This window comes from Prunus persica, chromosome G1, assembly GCF_000346465.2.
Source record: "Prunus persica cultivar Lovell chromosome G1, Prunus_persica_NCBIv2, whole genome shotgun sequence".
In the NCBI taxonomy this organism is placed as follows: Eukaryota; Viridiplantae; Streptophyta; class Magnoliopsida; order Rosales; family Rosaceae; genus Prunus; species Prunus persica.
In genome coordinates this window covers 26,544,829-26,561,883 of record NC_034009.1, presented here as the reverse complement: position 1 = coordinate 26,561,883, position 17,055 = coordinate 26,544,829, and the positions used below count along the sequence as shown (strand labels likewise).

Here is a 17,055-nt window from a genome sequence, read left to right as displayed (position 1 = left end):
AACCAGCAAACCGGAAATTCGAGCCGAACCGCACCGAAAAAAATTTTAAAAAAATCCGAGTTGACTAAAAAGTCAACAATTGGTCAAAAATCGAACCAGACCGATTCCAGTTCCGGTTCCATACCTCCAAAAATCAGACCGGACTGAACCGGCTTTAATATAATTAATTTTTATATATACATTGGGCCTTATTTTACCTTAACCTTCCATTCACACTTTGAAGCCCAAAGAATTGGGCCTAACCCTATCATCTATATCTCAAGCCCAACACTTTATATTTTAATCTTTTTAGTAGCCTACCTTTTATAATTAGTATCACCTCAGCCAAAATTCAAACCCTAGCCGCATGTCTATTTCCTCTCTCTCACTCTCTCACTCTCTCATTATTCCAAATCCAAACCCTAGCCGCATGCCTTTTCTTTTTTTCCTTCCATTTTCTCTGTCGTTGCCTCTCTCTCTCTCTCTCTCTCTCTCTTTCTCTTCTGAAGAAAACCCAGCCTCAACTTCTTCTCTTCTTCTCCTCTTCCTCTCCTCTCCTCCCTGTCTGATTTCTCTTTTTGTTTCTTACTGGGCATCGATTGGATCTGTTTTGCTGGATAGTTTTTTTTTGGGTATCTTTTAAGGTTCATAACTGGTTTTTCTTGTACAGATTCTTTGATTCGCTCTTAGCTTAGCAGCAAGACGGTGACGTTCCTCCTGCTAGATTCTTACTCAGATCAGTATCTCAGAGCATATCCATATCTAATCTTAGCAAAAAATTTATTTTTTACTGAAATCTGAAGTTGGGGTTTTTTTTTCCCTTCAACTATGCACCGACAAATGACTAATAAGGTGGTCTTGATGGAGACGAAGCACCCAATGGCTAACTCTGCGTTGTTGTCATCCATGGCCATGCCCTTTTTTTTCCCCCAAAATTGGAGTGTTCTAATATGTAATACAAAGCCCTAGTTATTTTTACTGCACCTGATGTGCTACTGGGCTTAGTTGGAATTAGCTCAATTCTAATCCAAGCAAGCCTTTGCCTTTATTAGGGGTGGGCACGGTTCAGTTTGGACCAGTTTTTGCCTCAAATTAGAACTGATCCGGTACTATTCATCCGGTTTGGTTCGGTTCGGTTTTAATAAAAAAATTTTAAAAACTGTCCGGTTCAGTTTGAACCGATTTCGGTCCGGTTTCGGTTCCGATTCGATTTTGAACCGGATTTTTAAAATTATTTTTTAATACAATTCTCAACTGAAATATTATTTTTTTTACTTGAAAATTAACAAATTATTCAATTTCATATAAAAATAAATATTAAAGTGAGAAAAGAGAGATATTTTGACATTGAACTTGGATAAATATTAAGTTTTTTTTAGTGAAATTAAAAATATAGCATTAAATATAAATATATATTAAAATTATATATTTTTTTAGTTTCACCGGTTCGGTTCGGTCCGGTTCGGTTTTTGAAGACATGGAACTGGATTCGAAACCGGTCCAAATTGGTTCGGTTCGGTTTTTGACCGGTTTTTGACTTTTTGGTCAACTCGATTTTTTTTCGATGCAGTTCGGTTCGAATTTTCAGTTCGCCGGTTTGAGTGCCCACCCCTAGCCTTTATTGTTTCTTTCAACTTTTTTAATTTGATGGAGAAGATTGTAAAATAATAAAATTAAAAAAAAAACTGAGGTAAGATTATTTGCCGGTCCAAACCGAAAAAACTGAAACCGAACTGAATTTTAACAGGTCCGGATTGGATCAGTTGAGTAGTTAATTTTTCATCAGAACCAGACGGACCGAACCGAATGAACAGTACAGTTTAGGTTCTAAATTTAATTGAAAATCTATAAAAACCGGACCGTGCCCAGCCCTATAACATCATGTGAATTTTAGTCATTATCCACAATTACAACAGTTTTATATTAAAATTTACCAAACAGTTTTGACATTGCTTTTTATACTAACACTTTAAAATTAGTGTTGATCAAACATGGAACTGCTTTATAGCTCATTATTTTCAAAGCACACCAGAAGTAGTTTTTTTAAAAAGTGACACACACAATACCATGGTGTTATAAGGGTTCGAACCTGAGACCACTAGTATGTAAGTTGTTGGGGTCTTTTTTCGTCGGAAGAGTTGTCCGAGCTTGTTGATTCTTGGACCGACATAGAGTGGAGAATCAAGCCTTCGTTGCCCTTTTTTCCGAGTTAGCGAGAACTAGGCCCAAAGTATCTCGAAATAAAAAGCAAGTCCTAGGTGAGTACTTTGTTGTTCTTCTAGCAGCTGCGTGTTTTGTGTTGACGTTTTCGGGAGCTCTTAAAATGGGTGAAGATGATTTGCTAATATTGAACTGAGATTATATGAGCTTGGCATGAGAGCTTGGAGTGTGGGAGGTAAAGACCCACAAGTTTAGCAAATGAGAATGCTTGTGCTTGGCTTGATGTTTGATATGCTTGAGTTTGAGTGTTGAGAATTTGTTGTTTAAAGCTATGGCTATGGTGATTTAAGAGTTTCAAGAGAATGAGAATAGAAGGAAAAGCTTGATGCTTGAAGGCTATGGTGTTTATAGCTTGGAAGAGTATGAGGATGAAGGAAATGCTTGGAGTTATGCTTGGTGAGGATTTCTAGGAACGATGAAGGATTTCGAGGCTAAGAAGTAGTAGGAGAAATGGATGTGATGGCTGCTGGGATGCTTGCAGCAGCCAAAAGAATAGGTCGATGGTCGATGGTCGCTAGGATGCTTGCTGCAGTCAATAGAATAGGTCGATGGTCGCTAGGATGCTTGCAGTAGCCAATAGATAGAGATTGATAGCTGAAGAATAACTGGGATAGTTGCTGGAATGTTTATAGCAGCTAAAGAAAGGTGCTCTAATGGTTGTTGGGTTGCTTGCAGCAGCTAAAAAGAAAGGTGATGGCTACTAGGATGCTTGCAGCAGCCAAAGGATGGAGGGGTTCTCATGGTTACTGAGAGGTTTCCAGCCACCAAGAAAAGTTGGTTTTACTTGGGCAATGCCTCCCAATTTTTAGAAGGTGAATGCTCTTTTTGGTTTCCAATAGGTAAAAAGAAGTGTTGGAACCAACCTATTTTCAACGGGTAAAAGGGAGCATTGAGACATTATTATTTCCAACAGGTAAAGCTAGGCATGAGAAAATGACTATTTCCTACAAGTAAAAAGAAGTGTCGGAATTAGCTTGTTTCCATGGGGTAATAGGGAGTATTGGGACATTATTATTTCCAGCAGGTAAAGTTAGGCATCGGAAAATGACTATTTCTTATGGGTAAAAAGAAGTGTCAGAATTAGCTTGTTTCCAAAGGATAATAGGGAGTGCTTAAAGAATATCTCATTTACTCACTCACATTGGAGAACTCCAAGTAATGGGCTTGGACTTTGGTGCTCCCAAGTAGCTAGCCCAAAGTCTCCATTATCTAAGAGCTTCCGTGAGCCTTATGGACCTTCGTAACCTTCCACACCACAATCCTTCATGCAAGCCCCGTAAACCACATGACTTGAGTTCATGTGAGCTTGGTAGGTGATTGGCATAGGAAAAATGTATTAGCGTGACATGGAGTTATTTGGTATGTGCTTAGGATGCTTGGGAATGTGTTATAGTGACTTGAGCTTTTGTGACCGAGTTCAGTGACATATCGAAATTAAAGGAATAAGTTTTTGGGCATGATATGGATGCTATAAGAATTTGTATAAAAGCTTGCGTACATATTTATTTTGTCGAATTAATTCCTAAAAATATAATTGGAATTAATTCATGACCAATTTATTCCTTATTTCGTACGGCATATTGAGTTTTAAATGCTTTTGGGCTTGTGATTTTTTGGGCTTCAACATAAGTCAAGACCATTTTTCTACTGGACTAAACTCTGTTGGCTTTCATTTACTTTCTTTGATTTGTGATCATCTTATCATTCCTTTATTGTTATCTCCCACCACATAACATGACGATATTGATTAGGCTTCATCACCATGAGAAACACCATCGACAATTTAATTTGTAGAAACCTCAAGTTTTATAAATATATTTGAATGCGAACTTTAATCCAAAATCATTTGGCAATGAGTAGAGAGACCCTTTTAAGCATAATTGCAAATGCATGCGACATAGTCTCAACTAAGGACTAAAATATCGATAATTGTGACGATATATCAAGGATATTATCGTTTTTTCGAGTCTAAGGTATTTTGGAACATATCTATGCACATATTGTATAAGTATCAATAATATCGGAAAATATCGATGTCGATATTTTTCTCACACTTCAGTAACATTTGGCCAAAATATCGCTATAATATTGATAATATCAATATGATGAAGATGGTGAAAATTTTGAAGAGTTATTTACACACCCCCTAAGGTTTTTTGTGTTTTCACAAAACCCCCTTAGGTCTCGAAAATTACACAAACACCCCCTGAAGTTTTAGTTTGTTTTCACAAAACCTCTTTACGTTGATTTGTTTGTCCAAAAATTGATGATTACATTGAAATTTTTTTTATGCAAATGACAAAATTAACCTCAATGAAATATATGCAATCTCTCAAAGGCCAACTTTGTCATTTGGAGAATTTTTTTTGTATAAAATCAGCAATCTTTGGATGAAAAATCAATGAAAATGAGTTTTGCGAAAACAAATTAAAACCTCAGAGGGTGTTCTTGTAATTTCTTAAACCTCAAGTAGTTTTGTGAAAAAGGCGAAAACTTCAGGGGTGTTAGTGTAAATAACTCAAATTTGAACCTTATAGGAACTCTATGTGGTACTAAGTCACTCATGTATCTTACCATGCAATGTATAAAGTGTAAAATATTGTAGTAAATCATTATAAATAAATGATTATGGTGTGTTTAATCTTCTTTCATTAATTACTACATATTTTCTACACTCACAGTGTTTGTCAACTCACTATATAATCAACTTAAATAAGTTAAACTCATCATGCAATGCATTTCCTTCCCTTTTTTTTTGGGTGATAAAGTAATAGACAATTGGCTAAATAAACATCTTCCAAAGTTTCAAGAAAATTTTTCAAGTTTTTCTTACAATTTTCCTGGTTTTTATTTAATTTTTATCAATATCGATAATTTTCTGACATTTTCATAGAAATTTTTGTGTTTTTGGACTACGGATATTTCCGAAACCATCGATATTTTAGATCTTGATCTCAACACTCACATTAAATAGCGTATTTTTATGATCAACACGTGTACAATTCTTATTAACTGACATAAGAGCAAGTGAGACTGTTAGACGTTTACATAAATACCAAACTTTGATACCACTAGAACCAAGAACATATTTTTGATAAAACTTGTCTGGAAGTTACCAAACCAACTTTTATTTGGGTTAGAATTAACTTGGGGGAAAAAAAAACATAATAATACTTTGGCTTATTTGTTGAAATACCCCTTATGGTTTTCAAATCATCTCAATTTGGCCCCCCCTGAAATTTTAAATGACTCAATTTCCCTCTTGAACTTCCATTATGTCACCAAGGTTGCCCAATTCCGTTAGTTTCTAGATAAAAATTGTTAAATTCACTGACATGGCATCAATATTTTGGTAATTTTAACTAGTAAATATTAAAAGGGTTTGAAATTATTCAAAATCAAATATATATATATATATTTTATAAAAACACATCGCCAAAGTTCTGCATCATTTTCTTCGACTCCATCACACCACCACCCCACTGTACACCCCAGCTACATCAACAATTGCCCACAACCACCAACACCTACCCATACCCTGCGAGATTCAATTGCCCCACCCTCCATCGAAACCCAACCCAGCCACAACTCCCCTCTGAAATCTATTAAACCAATCTAACAAATATAAAAATGAACATCGATATGAAGAAAATGGATTTGAAAAATATTTTGGCCTTTTCAATTGGGTCTGTGGGGCAGTGGGTTGGTGGAATAGCTTCATTGGTAGGCTGGAATGTGGAGTGGTTGTGGTTTTGGAGTGGTGGGAGAGAGAGATGAGCAAGGATGAATTTAAAAAATATATTATCTTCTGCTTCCCTTTGCAATTTGTAATTTTATTGGCATCCCAAAATTTGCTCTTTGCACCCCATATTCTCCTTATACCCTATTAAATTTTAATAAATTTTAAAATTACTCACTTCACTTCATTTTTTTCCTAGATTGCCCTCATGAATCTCATTCCTTAACTTACCTGTGTAAACCCCACTGAAATCGTTACCTTGTTCAGTGGTAGTCCACCGAATTTGTTTTCATTTTTCAGTGTCTATCAACCGAATGTGTTGATGTTTTCAGTAGTAGTTTACCGAATCTGTTTCAATTTTTTAGTGGTAGTCCATCGAATATGTTTCCGTTTTTCAGTGGTAGTCTACTGAATTCGTTTTTTGTTTTCTTGAATTCGTTTCTTGTTTCAGTGATCATCTACCGAATTTGTTATTGAGTTTGTACTTAATATTGTTTTTGATTAGGAATGTGAGCACCTTAGGTGCATGTCGAAGACATTTACCCTTTGTTAGTGAAATTGGTGGGCTAATCCAAACAATGTTATATTCAAATCTCTGGATTGGAGCAACTTATTAGGTATTCTTATTGGAATGCAGATAAGATTGTTGTATCTACCTTCATTGTATCTACTTTCACATGCCTTTTAGTGAGATGACCATCACATTGGATGATGTTTCATTTATTTTAAGGATGTCACCTTGTTTTTGTTCCTTTAATGGGAGTAAGGTCAAAATAGCTTACATTAAATTTATGGTAAACAATAAGTTATTGAAAAAATAAATATATTTCGGTTCGTTGCCACTGAATTGTAGGTAAAAATTCGGTAATATACCACCGAACACTGTTTCATATTATGCTGGATCTCCACTGCATCTGAAGTTAACTGCCGGTCAAACACCACCGAAATAGGTGCAATGTTTATGTGGCATCCTACCGAATTTACCTATCACGTTTGGTACTGGCGTGCTAAACGCAACCAGCGAACCATCATGAAATTCTAAGCTTAAAAAATGCCAAAAAATAAACTCATACCTCATTCGAAGTCTCTTTAACTTCAATCTCACCCTTCATGAATAAATACAATAAATTTTTTCACCAATATAAGCGTATAAACCTCATTAGGGTTGTAGAAACATAATGGTTTGAGAAAAAATTCTAACTAGGGTTGCAGGAACATATGTGGGGTGTAGTGAGCAAATTTAATTTTTGTTATAAATACTTTTTGTACTTAACGGTAATTATGTACAAGGGTTATATAAATTATTCATGCTTAAAATTAGTATGGGGTGCAAATAGCAAATAATGGGGTACCAATAAAATCTCTTTATTTTTAAACATTTAAAATAATTTCTCCAAGGAAATTTTTTATATTTAAAAATTACTCATGCCACGTAAACGGAATTAATGATTTTCATATGAAAACTAATGGAATTGGGCAACTTTGGTCACGAAATGGAAGTTTAGGGGGAATATTGAGTTATTTAAAACGTCTAGGAGCAAACTGAGAAATTTGAAAACCACATGGAGTATTTCAACAAATAAACCTAATACTTTTAAAAACAAAAATAAGGAGTGATTATTGAATTAGAACCATGAAATGGTTAACCACAGGTGTGGTGCTGTTGACAAATTGCCACATCCAGCTAGCGAGTTACCTAGTGCTTCAATAGTAGAGGTTTGAAACTCGTTGGAAGCACTTTATGGTCAGGGGCAAGCTGAACCCCAAGTGGGGATTAATCTCACGTTTCGGATGTGGGGACACTTCATTGTATTTACCAAAAAAAATAAAATAAAAAATCATGAACTGGTTGGGCCAGCCCACGATCAATGGAATGGGCTCATGAGAAATGTTTACGATGAATTTAGGGCCTGTTTGGTGGGCTGTACTGGATGAGACTTTTTCAATTAAAATGAACATGGATCCAGTCTGTTGTTTGGTGGGCTTAATTGCATCACACACTAGCTTGGACTTAAATTTTTGTTTAGGATATGAATCCAGCACATGGGTTTCGAAGACTCTCTTTGTCGGCTTCCTCTTGCCAAACGTGAACTCTCTCTCTTCAGGTCGTCTCCCTCACGTTGTCTCTCTCTTCAAATTTTCTCCCTCACGTCGTCTCTCTCGCATTGTCTCCCTCAACTACTTCACATCGTCGTCTCTATTGTCTCTCCTCTTTTATGATTTTTTTTTTCTTTCTAAAACTGATTTCTCTGTTCTTTTTCTTTTCGATTTTTTGTTAAATATTAAGTGTTGTGGTTTTTTGGGTTTGATTTATTTTGATATCTTTTTTTTTTTTTAAACATTCATTCATCTTTCTGTTTCCCGAAATTGAAGATCTGGGTTAGATGTTGAGAGCATTTTATTTTATTTATTTTTCACTTAATTTTCAGCATTTGTGATGATTTAAGAGAACTTGTGTAAAATTGGTGTATTGGGTTTTTTTTTAGGGATTAATGGTTTTTGATGGTTGAAGGTTTGAGTCTGATCCTTGATGCCTTGTGTTGTGATCGATCAACTGGAATTTAAGAAGTGGGTGTTTATGATTTTTGTATGCAAACCCCAATTAATCATAAATAATAATAATAATAATAATTTGTTATATTTTGTGAATTTGAGAAGTGGTTGATTAAGGGCTAGTTTGGCATTGTTGTGCTTTTAAAAAAAACTGCTTCTGCCGTGCTGCGAAAATAATCAGCTGTGAAAAAAAAATAGGCGTTTGGTAAATTGTATTTAAAAAAGTGCTGTGAGTAGTCAAAATATTTGGTAAAATTTTATCAAAAGTACTTTTAGTATATATAATGACCAAAAATAACATGATAGAGAAACAATGACCCTTTCCAAAAAGGAAATCTACTTCTCTACATATACTTATCATTTTTTTGCCAAAAAGTTCAGATTAAATCAAATTAAAAAGTCAGATAATTTAAATAAATAAATAAAACCCAACTCTCTCTCCAAAAAATTTAATAAAAATAAAAATTCAACACGATCTGGTTTGAGTTCCACAACTCTCTATTTGCCCTGTGCATGTGAATAACGGGAAGATTGGATTTTGTTTTGCTGGGGAAGGTTAGGGTTGGATTTTCCTTTGCTGGAGATGACGAGATGGGGAAGCTGGGGATTGGATTTTTTGTGGTTGGAGTGAGGAAGAAGAAGAATTGATCTGCACAGAGAGAGGAAGAAGAACCCCACCCAACCTCGATATCACCATGCCAGCCTCACACGACGAACCCCACCCAACCCAACCACCACCCTTGTTCATGTTTTCTTCTATGCACTTGTGCAGTGAGGAAGAAGAAGAGAGAAGAATTGAAGTTTTCTCAGATCCCAAATCTAGGGTTTTTCAATCAAATTCAAATTTTTTTGCAGCTCGTTTGTGTTTTCTGTTAAATCAAAAGTGTGCGGTGATGAGACTATTTGTGGACTAGAGTTTATGATATGGGTTCTTCTCCCAAAAGTTTGATCTATTAAAAAAAAAAAAAAAGGAAGAAGAAGAATTGATTTGCAGTGAGAAGAAGGAAAAAAGAAGACAGTGCAGAATGGGAGGGATAAGGGTTGTCATTTTGGAAAAGTCGTGAGGGCATTATGGGAAAAATGAAAATTTCAGACCGATTGTTTTTTTCAAAAACCAGCTTCTCAAAGCTGGGTCCAAGCTGCTTTGAGAAACTGCTGTGGATGACTGACCCCAGTTTTTAAAAGAAGCTGGCTTTATTTGGTTTACCGAACACTTTCACTTGGAAAACTTTTTTTTAAAGCCGCTTATTTTTTAATCACCACAATCCCAAACGCTACCTAAATCTTCTCATATGCAGATGGATAGAAATTAGGGGTGGGCGCGGTCCGGTTCGGTCCGGTTCTCACCTCAAACCGGAACCGAAACCGGTATTATTTAACCGGTCTGGTTTGGTCCGGTTTAGGCAAAAAAAATTTCAAAAACCGGCCGGTTCGGTTCTAACCGGTTCCGGTCCGGTTCTGACCGGTTCCGGTTTTGAACCGAATTATTAATTTTTTAATTTTTTAATTTTTAAAAAAAAAAAATTTTTTTTTAAAATTTTTTTTTTATAAAAAAATTATAATAAATAACTTATTTTTTTAGCTTAAAAATGAACAAATAATCCAATTCATACATTTAGAAATTTTTTGAAGTTGAACTTGGAAAATTAGTGATTATAAAAGTTAAAATATGGCATTAGATTTTAAAATTTTGTAAAAATATAAATATAAAATATATGACCGGTCCGGTTCGGTCCGGTCCGGTGCGGAGAGATGTAAAACCGGAACCGGAACCGGTTGGAACCGGTTCGGTCCGGTTCCGGTCCGGTTTGTTGATTTTTTTGGTCAACCGGTTTTTTTTCCGGTTTTTTTTCACCGGTTTGGTTCGGTGTTCCGGTTTTCCGGTCCCGATGCCCACCCCTAATAGAAATTGTAAGGCTATCTAGCAATTTGGGGATATTCTGATTGCATTTCTGGGTAGTTTGGTTTGTTCAACGTGAAGATCTTTCAAATCTGGTTTCCCATCCAAATTTTGCATCATATGAAATTTTTTTTTAAAAATGTGGTTTTTAGTTTGTATTTTCTTTGATTTGAAGAAAGATGTTGAAGAAAAAAAAGAGGAAACACTGAGGCAAAAAGTTCGAATTTTGCATCTGATTATTGTTAATCAAAATAATAAAAAAAAAAATTGATTTATTAAAAAAAAAAAACTTAAGTCTGTTGTTTGGTGCAAAAATGAATATGTCTGGACTCAAAGTCTAGTCAGTCCAAGTTAGCCCAATCCAATGTTTCAAAGCCTATCTTAAACCAGTCCAAACCAGCCCACCAAACAAGGCTTTAGGGTTTAGCAGGCAGGACTAGAATTTAGGCCATTTTAATTCCCAGATGACCTGGACCAGAAGGGGCAAAACTCAAACTTCGTGTCGTGAAAATAAAAATGATGAAGACGAACCCAATTTTGGGGTGATGATAAAGATGAAACAGAAACGCATAAATGGTGTGTCATCCTCTGTGTGCTGCTTGACCTCAATACTACAAAAGACGAAAAAGAACAAGACTTTACTGACTTAACAGTACCAAATACGAGAGAGAGAGAGAGGGAGGCAGTGAGTTTTGTGAGAGAATCACAATCAGAGAGAGAGAGAGAGAGAGTGAGTTTCAGAGAGCCCTCATTTTTGGGCCTTCACATTCCATGCATGGAAGAAGAGAAGGGTAAGAAGGGGGGGATTGATATTGACTGGAACAACGTCTTGGACTCTCGCGATGACCATTGCGACCCACTGGAGAGAGTGGCCGTGCCGGAGCCCAAGCCAAAGACCTCCACTGCCGACGAGCCACCTAAGCAGTCTGGAATGGGTGACGATCAGCAGCGAGATCGTTTATACGAGGACATGCCCGATTCCGAGCTCGATGATTCGATTCGTCGGAACAAGCTTACTCAGCAGAAGATGGCCCACAGATTGCCTGACAAAGGCGAAAAGCTCCAAATTGCTCTTAAGCGAATGGTGGACGAATGGGAGCGACGAAGGAAACTAAGACGGGAGGGGACGGTGCGTTTTGGGTTGCTTAGACTTTGATTCTTCTACTTTGCTTGCTTTTTGTGTAGAGTTTAAAGATTTTTGGCTGCCCGTACCTTATGTTCTGTTTGGTTTCCCAGAAATGGAGGAAAAATTGAGCGGAAAGTTTTAATTTTGGGTTTATTTTTTGGCTGCTGGTTTGTGCCGGTACTCACTAAATTAAGATGATACGTTTGCAAAGGTTTATGGGCTGAGTTCTGTCATTGTAAAAGACTGATGCTTTTTTGATTACTTCGTAGTATTGGAGCCTCATTTGTGGTTTTATATCAATTCTGCTTCATGGTAATCAGAGTTCTCAATGATCATGTAAAGTATTTATCAAACTGGGTTCTGACTCCACTCGTTTTCATTGAATAGGGTACTGGTAAGTGGGAGAAGCCCACACAAGCCGTGATCTCTAGAAATATAGGTAAGGTCATTCATGGATATCTTCTTTTAACTAGAATTATAGGTTGCATTTAATTTGCTACTGTTGTATTGCAAATCTCATTATATGTTTTTCAGAACTCCTGTTTAAGAAACCTTAATGTGACTTTTAGGTGCTTCTATTGGCTCCAGCGAGGAGGCTTCATTCGTTTCCCTTTTTAAACGAAAGCTGGAAGAAAATGTAATGAGCTCCGTTTAGCTTTATAATTTTTTAAGTGGCCTAAAGTTGGAATACAATCACTTCATTCTTAATCTATTATGCAGTCAGATTCTAGGACAGCCAGTGAATATCATGGAGAATCATCTTTACATCCCTGTAACCGGCAGAACATGAAAAACAATGGAGAGTTATTGCAAAAGGAAGGACATAAAGGTCGTTCTTCATCAAGATTTTTGCGTCATCAATGCCCTAACAATTTCTATCATAAAAGAGATAAATGCTCTCTTTCAAATGGTGATCATAAAGGCATGGATTCTTCCCCTTATCCACTTCACCATTGTGGGGAGAACATGTCTAGTTGTGCCACAAGGTAACATTCCTATATGCTTCTTTTAGCAGGCTTGAATAGCTAATGACTAATACCCCTTTAGTTTGATAATTTGTATTTCTTAAATATATATATATATATATTTTTTTTTTTTTTCTGGCAGGAATGATGCTTCTCAAGTAAATGATTTGAGGCCTAGGAAGGTACAAGATCTTGTGTTATATTTCATTCTGCAATTTATCTCTTGTCACCTCCTTTTCAGTTGGAAACTACTGTTATTATTCAGAAGTTGTCTTGATGGGTGAAGTTTTTTCCACAATTGGATGTACTTCGGTGTGATCAGTGGACTGTGTGTCCTGCCACAGGGTTTATCCTGTCACTTCCACAGTCTTTCTTCATTTAGTAATCAGATCCATAGTTTTCATGATTATAACAGGCTCAGAACATTGTTGTTGTGGATGACGAGGAATCTCAGTCTATGGACACGACAGAGGAAGCAGAAGAACTTCCTGAATGGTATCTAGAATTTCAATTTTTTTTTTCACCACGTTTCAGACTTAACCAATATGAAGTTATTATCAACAATAACCTGTCTACCTTGGCTCATTTTCCAGCATGAAAGAGACTAAGATCTACTACCCATCAAGGTACATAATTTCTTTGTGGATGATGCAAAGAAAATCTTTGAATGTTGAGGATTTAGAGTACTATTGTTCATCCTGTGCTTCATTTATTTATTTTATTCAGAAGAGATCCAGAATCTGTAGAAATTTGTTATGGTGACATCAAGTGCCTTGATCCTGGATGCTACTTGACATCGACTATTATGAACTTCTACATCCGGTAAACTTAATTAGCACCATAAATGCCTATTTACTGGACAAAATAATGGAAACCTATAATCCTTTCTTTAACATTGAATTTGTTTTCCTCATTTAGTAATAGTACACATGTATCTCTTTTCCCATATCATATATGTGCTGTTGTAATATCTGAAGGCAATGTGTGGAGTAATTTCTCCTCTTGATAATGATTTCTCTGGATGTGTTTGGCACTATCAAGTTTAAATACTTACTCACTTGTGGGATCTTTTGACTAGATATCTACAGCAACAAGCATCCTCAAAGGACAGGGGAATATTCGACTGCCATTTCTTTAATACATTTTTTTACGAGAAGCTCAAAGAGGCTGTCGCATATAAGGTAATTGTTTATCTTGTTCTATCTTCTGTGGTCGATATTTCTTTTTTAAAAATTGGGATAGTTGTTAGAACTTCAGAATCCTTTATCTGTAAAAAAAAAAAGGTCGCCTATATGGCTGAGACTTTGTAAGTTTTAAGAGAATAAGACAACTATTCTTACCATATTATCTCTTTCTAGTTTCATAAACAGTGGAACATATGTGGCATCGTTTGAGTTATGCACTTTTTGGCAGTGACATTTTAAAGTTATTCAAAGAAAAGCTTACCTTCTCTCTCTCTCTCTCTCTCTCTCTCTCTCTCTCTATTTTTTTTTAAATTACTTATTTGAACATTTTTTATGCAGTGGCTGCGTCATGCCCACTTTTCCCCTGCTTATTTTCTCTCATTTTCCTTGTACTATGTAGGGGAACGACAAGGATAAACTTTTTGGTAAGTTTAGAAGGTGGTGGAAGGGTGTTAATATATTCCAGAAGGCATATTTACTTATTCCGATTCATGAAGAGTAAGTCTCTCTCTCCCTCTCTCTCTTGTTACTCCTAAGAATATGTGCTTGTAGTTGTCAGATTGTGCATGGGTAGATAAACAGTGGCAGATGCCTACGGAAAAAACTTGTTAGAAAGCTCATACTAGAATAAAGTATTTGACATCTATATATGCTCAATTGCTTTTTCTTCAATTGTTACTCGATATAGTATGAGAGATGAAATGCTGGAAACTGTGTCTGGAATTTTTTTTTAATTCCAGCATGCATTTTCTTTACAAATACTTAGCATATCATAGGTTATTACTTTCGTGGCCAGACTTGCAATTATACACAAGAAGCTTGTTTTAGATATATTTCTACTTGCCACTATGCGAACGATCCTCACAAGAATGTGGTACAAGCCATAATCTTGCAAGCAGATGAATAATATTGTATTAATTTTGGTAGGAGTAATCAGATTTAGGTCTCAGGCGTGGTTAGTTGACTTGACTGCGTTGCCGAGGACAGATGATTTTTCATTTAGTTTCTACCAGTGTTGTATTAGGCCGGATATATACTGTGTCTAACTTTGGTGAGGCTGGATTGATGTGGGTGACTTTTGTCGGGTGATTGGTAACAAACACGAAATGAAGTTAGAAAGAGAAAACATTCGAGAAAAAAAGGACTTTTATAAATGAGTGGTTAAATATATTAATATTCATCAATTTTAAATGCTATGATAAACTGATTTGGTGACAATTAGCAATACCTCTAGAAGAATAAAGAAGTTAGATATTGGATATTTGAACATTTTATTATGCGACTTTTAATTGTTTATTTAAACTGTAAATATGCATTCACTATGTGTAATATGGACCTATTACATTTGCTACATATGCACTATATATGTGTTGTGTTGTTAGAGAAAGCTCATGCATTTTTTTCTTTAATTAAATGCGCAACATCAAAATTTTGTCGTGGAACTCTTTTTAATTATCATGGTATGCTTTCTGTGTCTCATAGCTCATACCTTCTTTGACTTAAATTATCAAACATTTGACTTTATTATGGTATTTGACAGTGTACATTGGAGTCTAGTGATTATTTGTATTCCTGACAAGGAAGAAGAATCTGGACCAATTGTACTTCATTTAGATTCCTTAGGAGTTCATTCTCCCAGATCAGTTTTTCAAAATATTAAAAGGTGAGACAAAAGATGCCCTTCCTGACTCATTGAGATATAATTTTATCATATATTTTCTGCCTGCTAGGTTATTTTCAATTAGTCATCACTGGTGGATTTGATACTGATGTGCTATGTAGCTATTTGAAAGAAGAATGGAACTATTTGGATCAAGAAGTCGCCGTTTCAGATATTCCTATTTCAGACAGTATATGGAACCAACTTCCCAATAAAATTGAAGAGAAAAAACTTGCGGTACATTTTGTCCTCACATGCTTCAAATTTAAATGTTAAGATGCCATTAATACTATTTTGAACTGTTTTTATGCCCCATATTTCATATCCAGTTTGCATATAATTATCAGAATTGCCATGAAATGTGCCCTATTCTTACTCCACAAAAGACATATTCTTGAGTTTTGTTCCTCCAAATACTTCTGTTTCACTTTGTGTGTTCAACTTAATATGTTTGCATTAGAAGCCTTCTAGTTTTTGAACCAATTGAATCTGTTGACGTTGGACCGATATTTAGATTGTTTTCTGGTTTCTGTGTGCAGTCTACAAGTATATCTAATTTCTGACAAGTGTTGTGTTAAAATTGTATAACATCATGAAGCTCTTAGAAATTTAGTGTGCCTTATAAGTTGAAATGGTTGGTAACTGTCGAATAGTAGCCAGCTATCACAAAATGAGGGGACTGTTGGGCTTGAGTGCGTAGCCTTACTTGGTTGGTTTGAAGCTTACCTCTTTTGGTATCTCCTACCAGGTCCCCCAGCAGAGAAATGAGTATGATTGTGGTCTCTTTGTACTTTTCTTCATGGAGCGATTCATTGAAGAGGCTCCTCAAAGGCTGCAAAGGAAAAATTTAGCAATGGTACAGGGTTCTTGTGTTCTCAACCTCTCCTTCCTTCTTAAAAAGAAAAGCAATGATCTTAAACATGTTTTTTTTTTCTCTTTCCATATGGCTGTGTTTCTTATGACCTTTCCTTGATTAATTATTTTGAATTCTCAGTTTGGCAAGCGGTGGTTCAAACCTGAAGAGGCTTCGAGTTTGAGAATGAAAATCCGGAAGCTACTCATACAAGAATTTCGAGATGCACATCAGGTTAATTGCTCTAAAGAATCTTCTCCACAGTCTGGTGCTTCTGAAGAATGAATTGGTAAATGGATCCTGACTGAATCTGGTGCAAAAGTGGCAACCAATGCTGCATTAAATCAGGTGTTCATCCATGTATAGCTCAAACAGCTGTGTAAATGATCTTTTGAGTTTAGAATTGTATAGCCTGGAAAATTGGTTTTAAATGCCATTTTAACGAGGGGGAGGATACCAGTTTTGCCCAGGACAAGGCGTACATCTTAGTCATTTACGTTACTGACCATTCTTGGTGAGTTAGCATGATGCTTCATCAACTGTATAGTAGGAAAGAAAATTAGGGCTAAAAGTCATGGTGGACTTCTTAAGCTAATGTTCACAATTTACGTTGTATGTTAAGGAGCGAAGCTGTCTTTTTGAAGTGATTTCTGCCATTTACTTAGTTATAATCTCGCTTTTAGTGCGTTTTTGTCCTTGTTCTGTCTTTCATTTTCACTTCACTTTAATTTTCACTTGCGTTTTTCTGATGAAACTTAAATGATAAACATTTTCAATCAATTTTTGTCATTTTTTTTTGGGATCAAACTGAAATCAGCTTCATTGACTGCTTAAAATACATCCAGCACAATCAGAGGACTAGAGGAGTAAATTAGT

At 35.8% G+C, this 17,055-nt stretch overlaps 1 protein-coding gene across 1 annotated transcript; it reads left to right on the top strand.

Annotated features, from left to right (window-relative positions):
- LOC18790437 (ubiquitin-like-specific protease 1D) lies at positions 10,434-16,843 on the top strand. Its single transcript, XM_007227551.2, has 14 exons — positions 10,434-11,520; positions 11,905-11,956; positions 12,087-12,154; positions 12,238-12,503; positions 12,625-12,664; positions 12,898-12,977; positions 13,076-13,108; positions 13,209-13,304; positions 13,561-13,663; positions 14,067-14,164; positions 15,207-15,329; positions 15,449-15,563; positions 16,075-16,182; positions 16,321-16,843. The coding sequence occupies exons 1-14, from the start codon at positions 11,167-11,169 to the stop codon at positions 16,462-16,464; spliced, it is 1,680 nt and encodes a 559-aa protein (XP_007227613.2). The 5' UTR covers positions 10,434-11,166; the 3' UTR covers positions 16,465-16,843.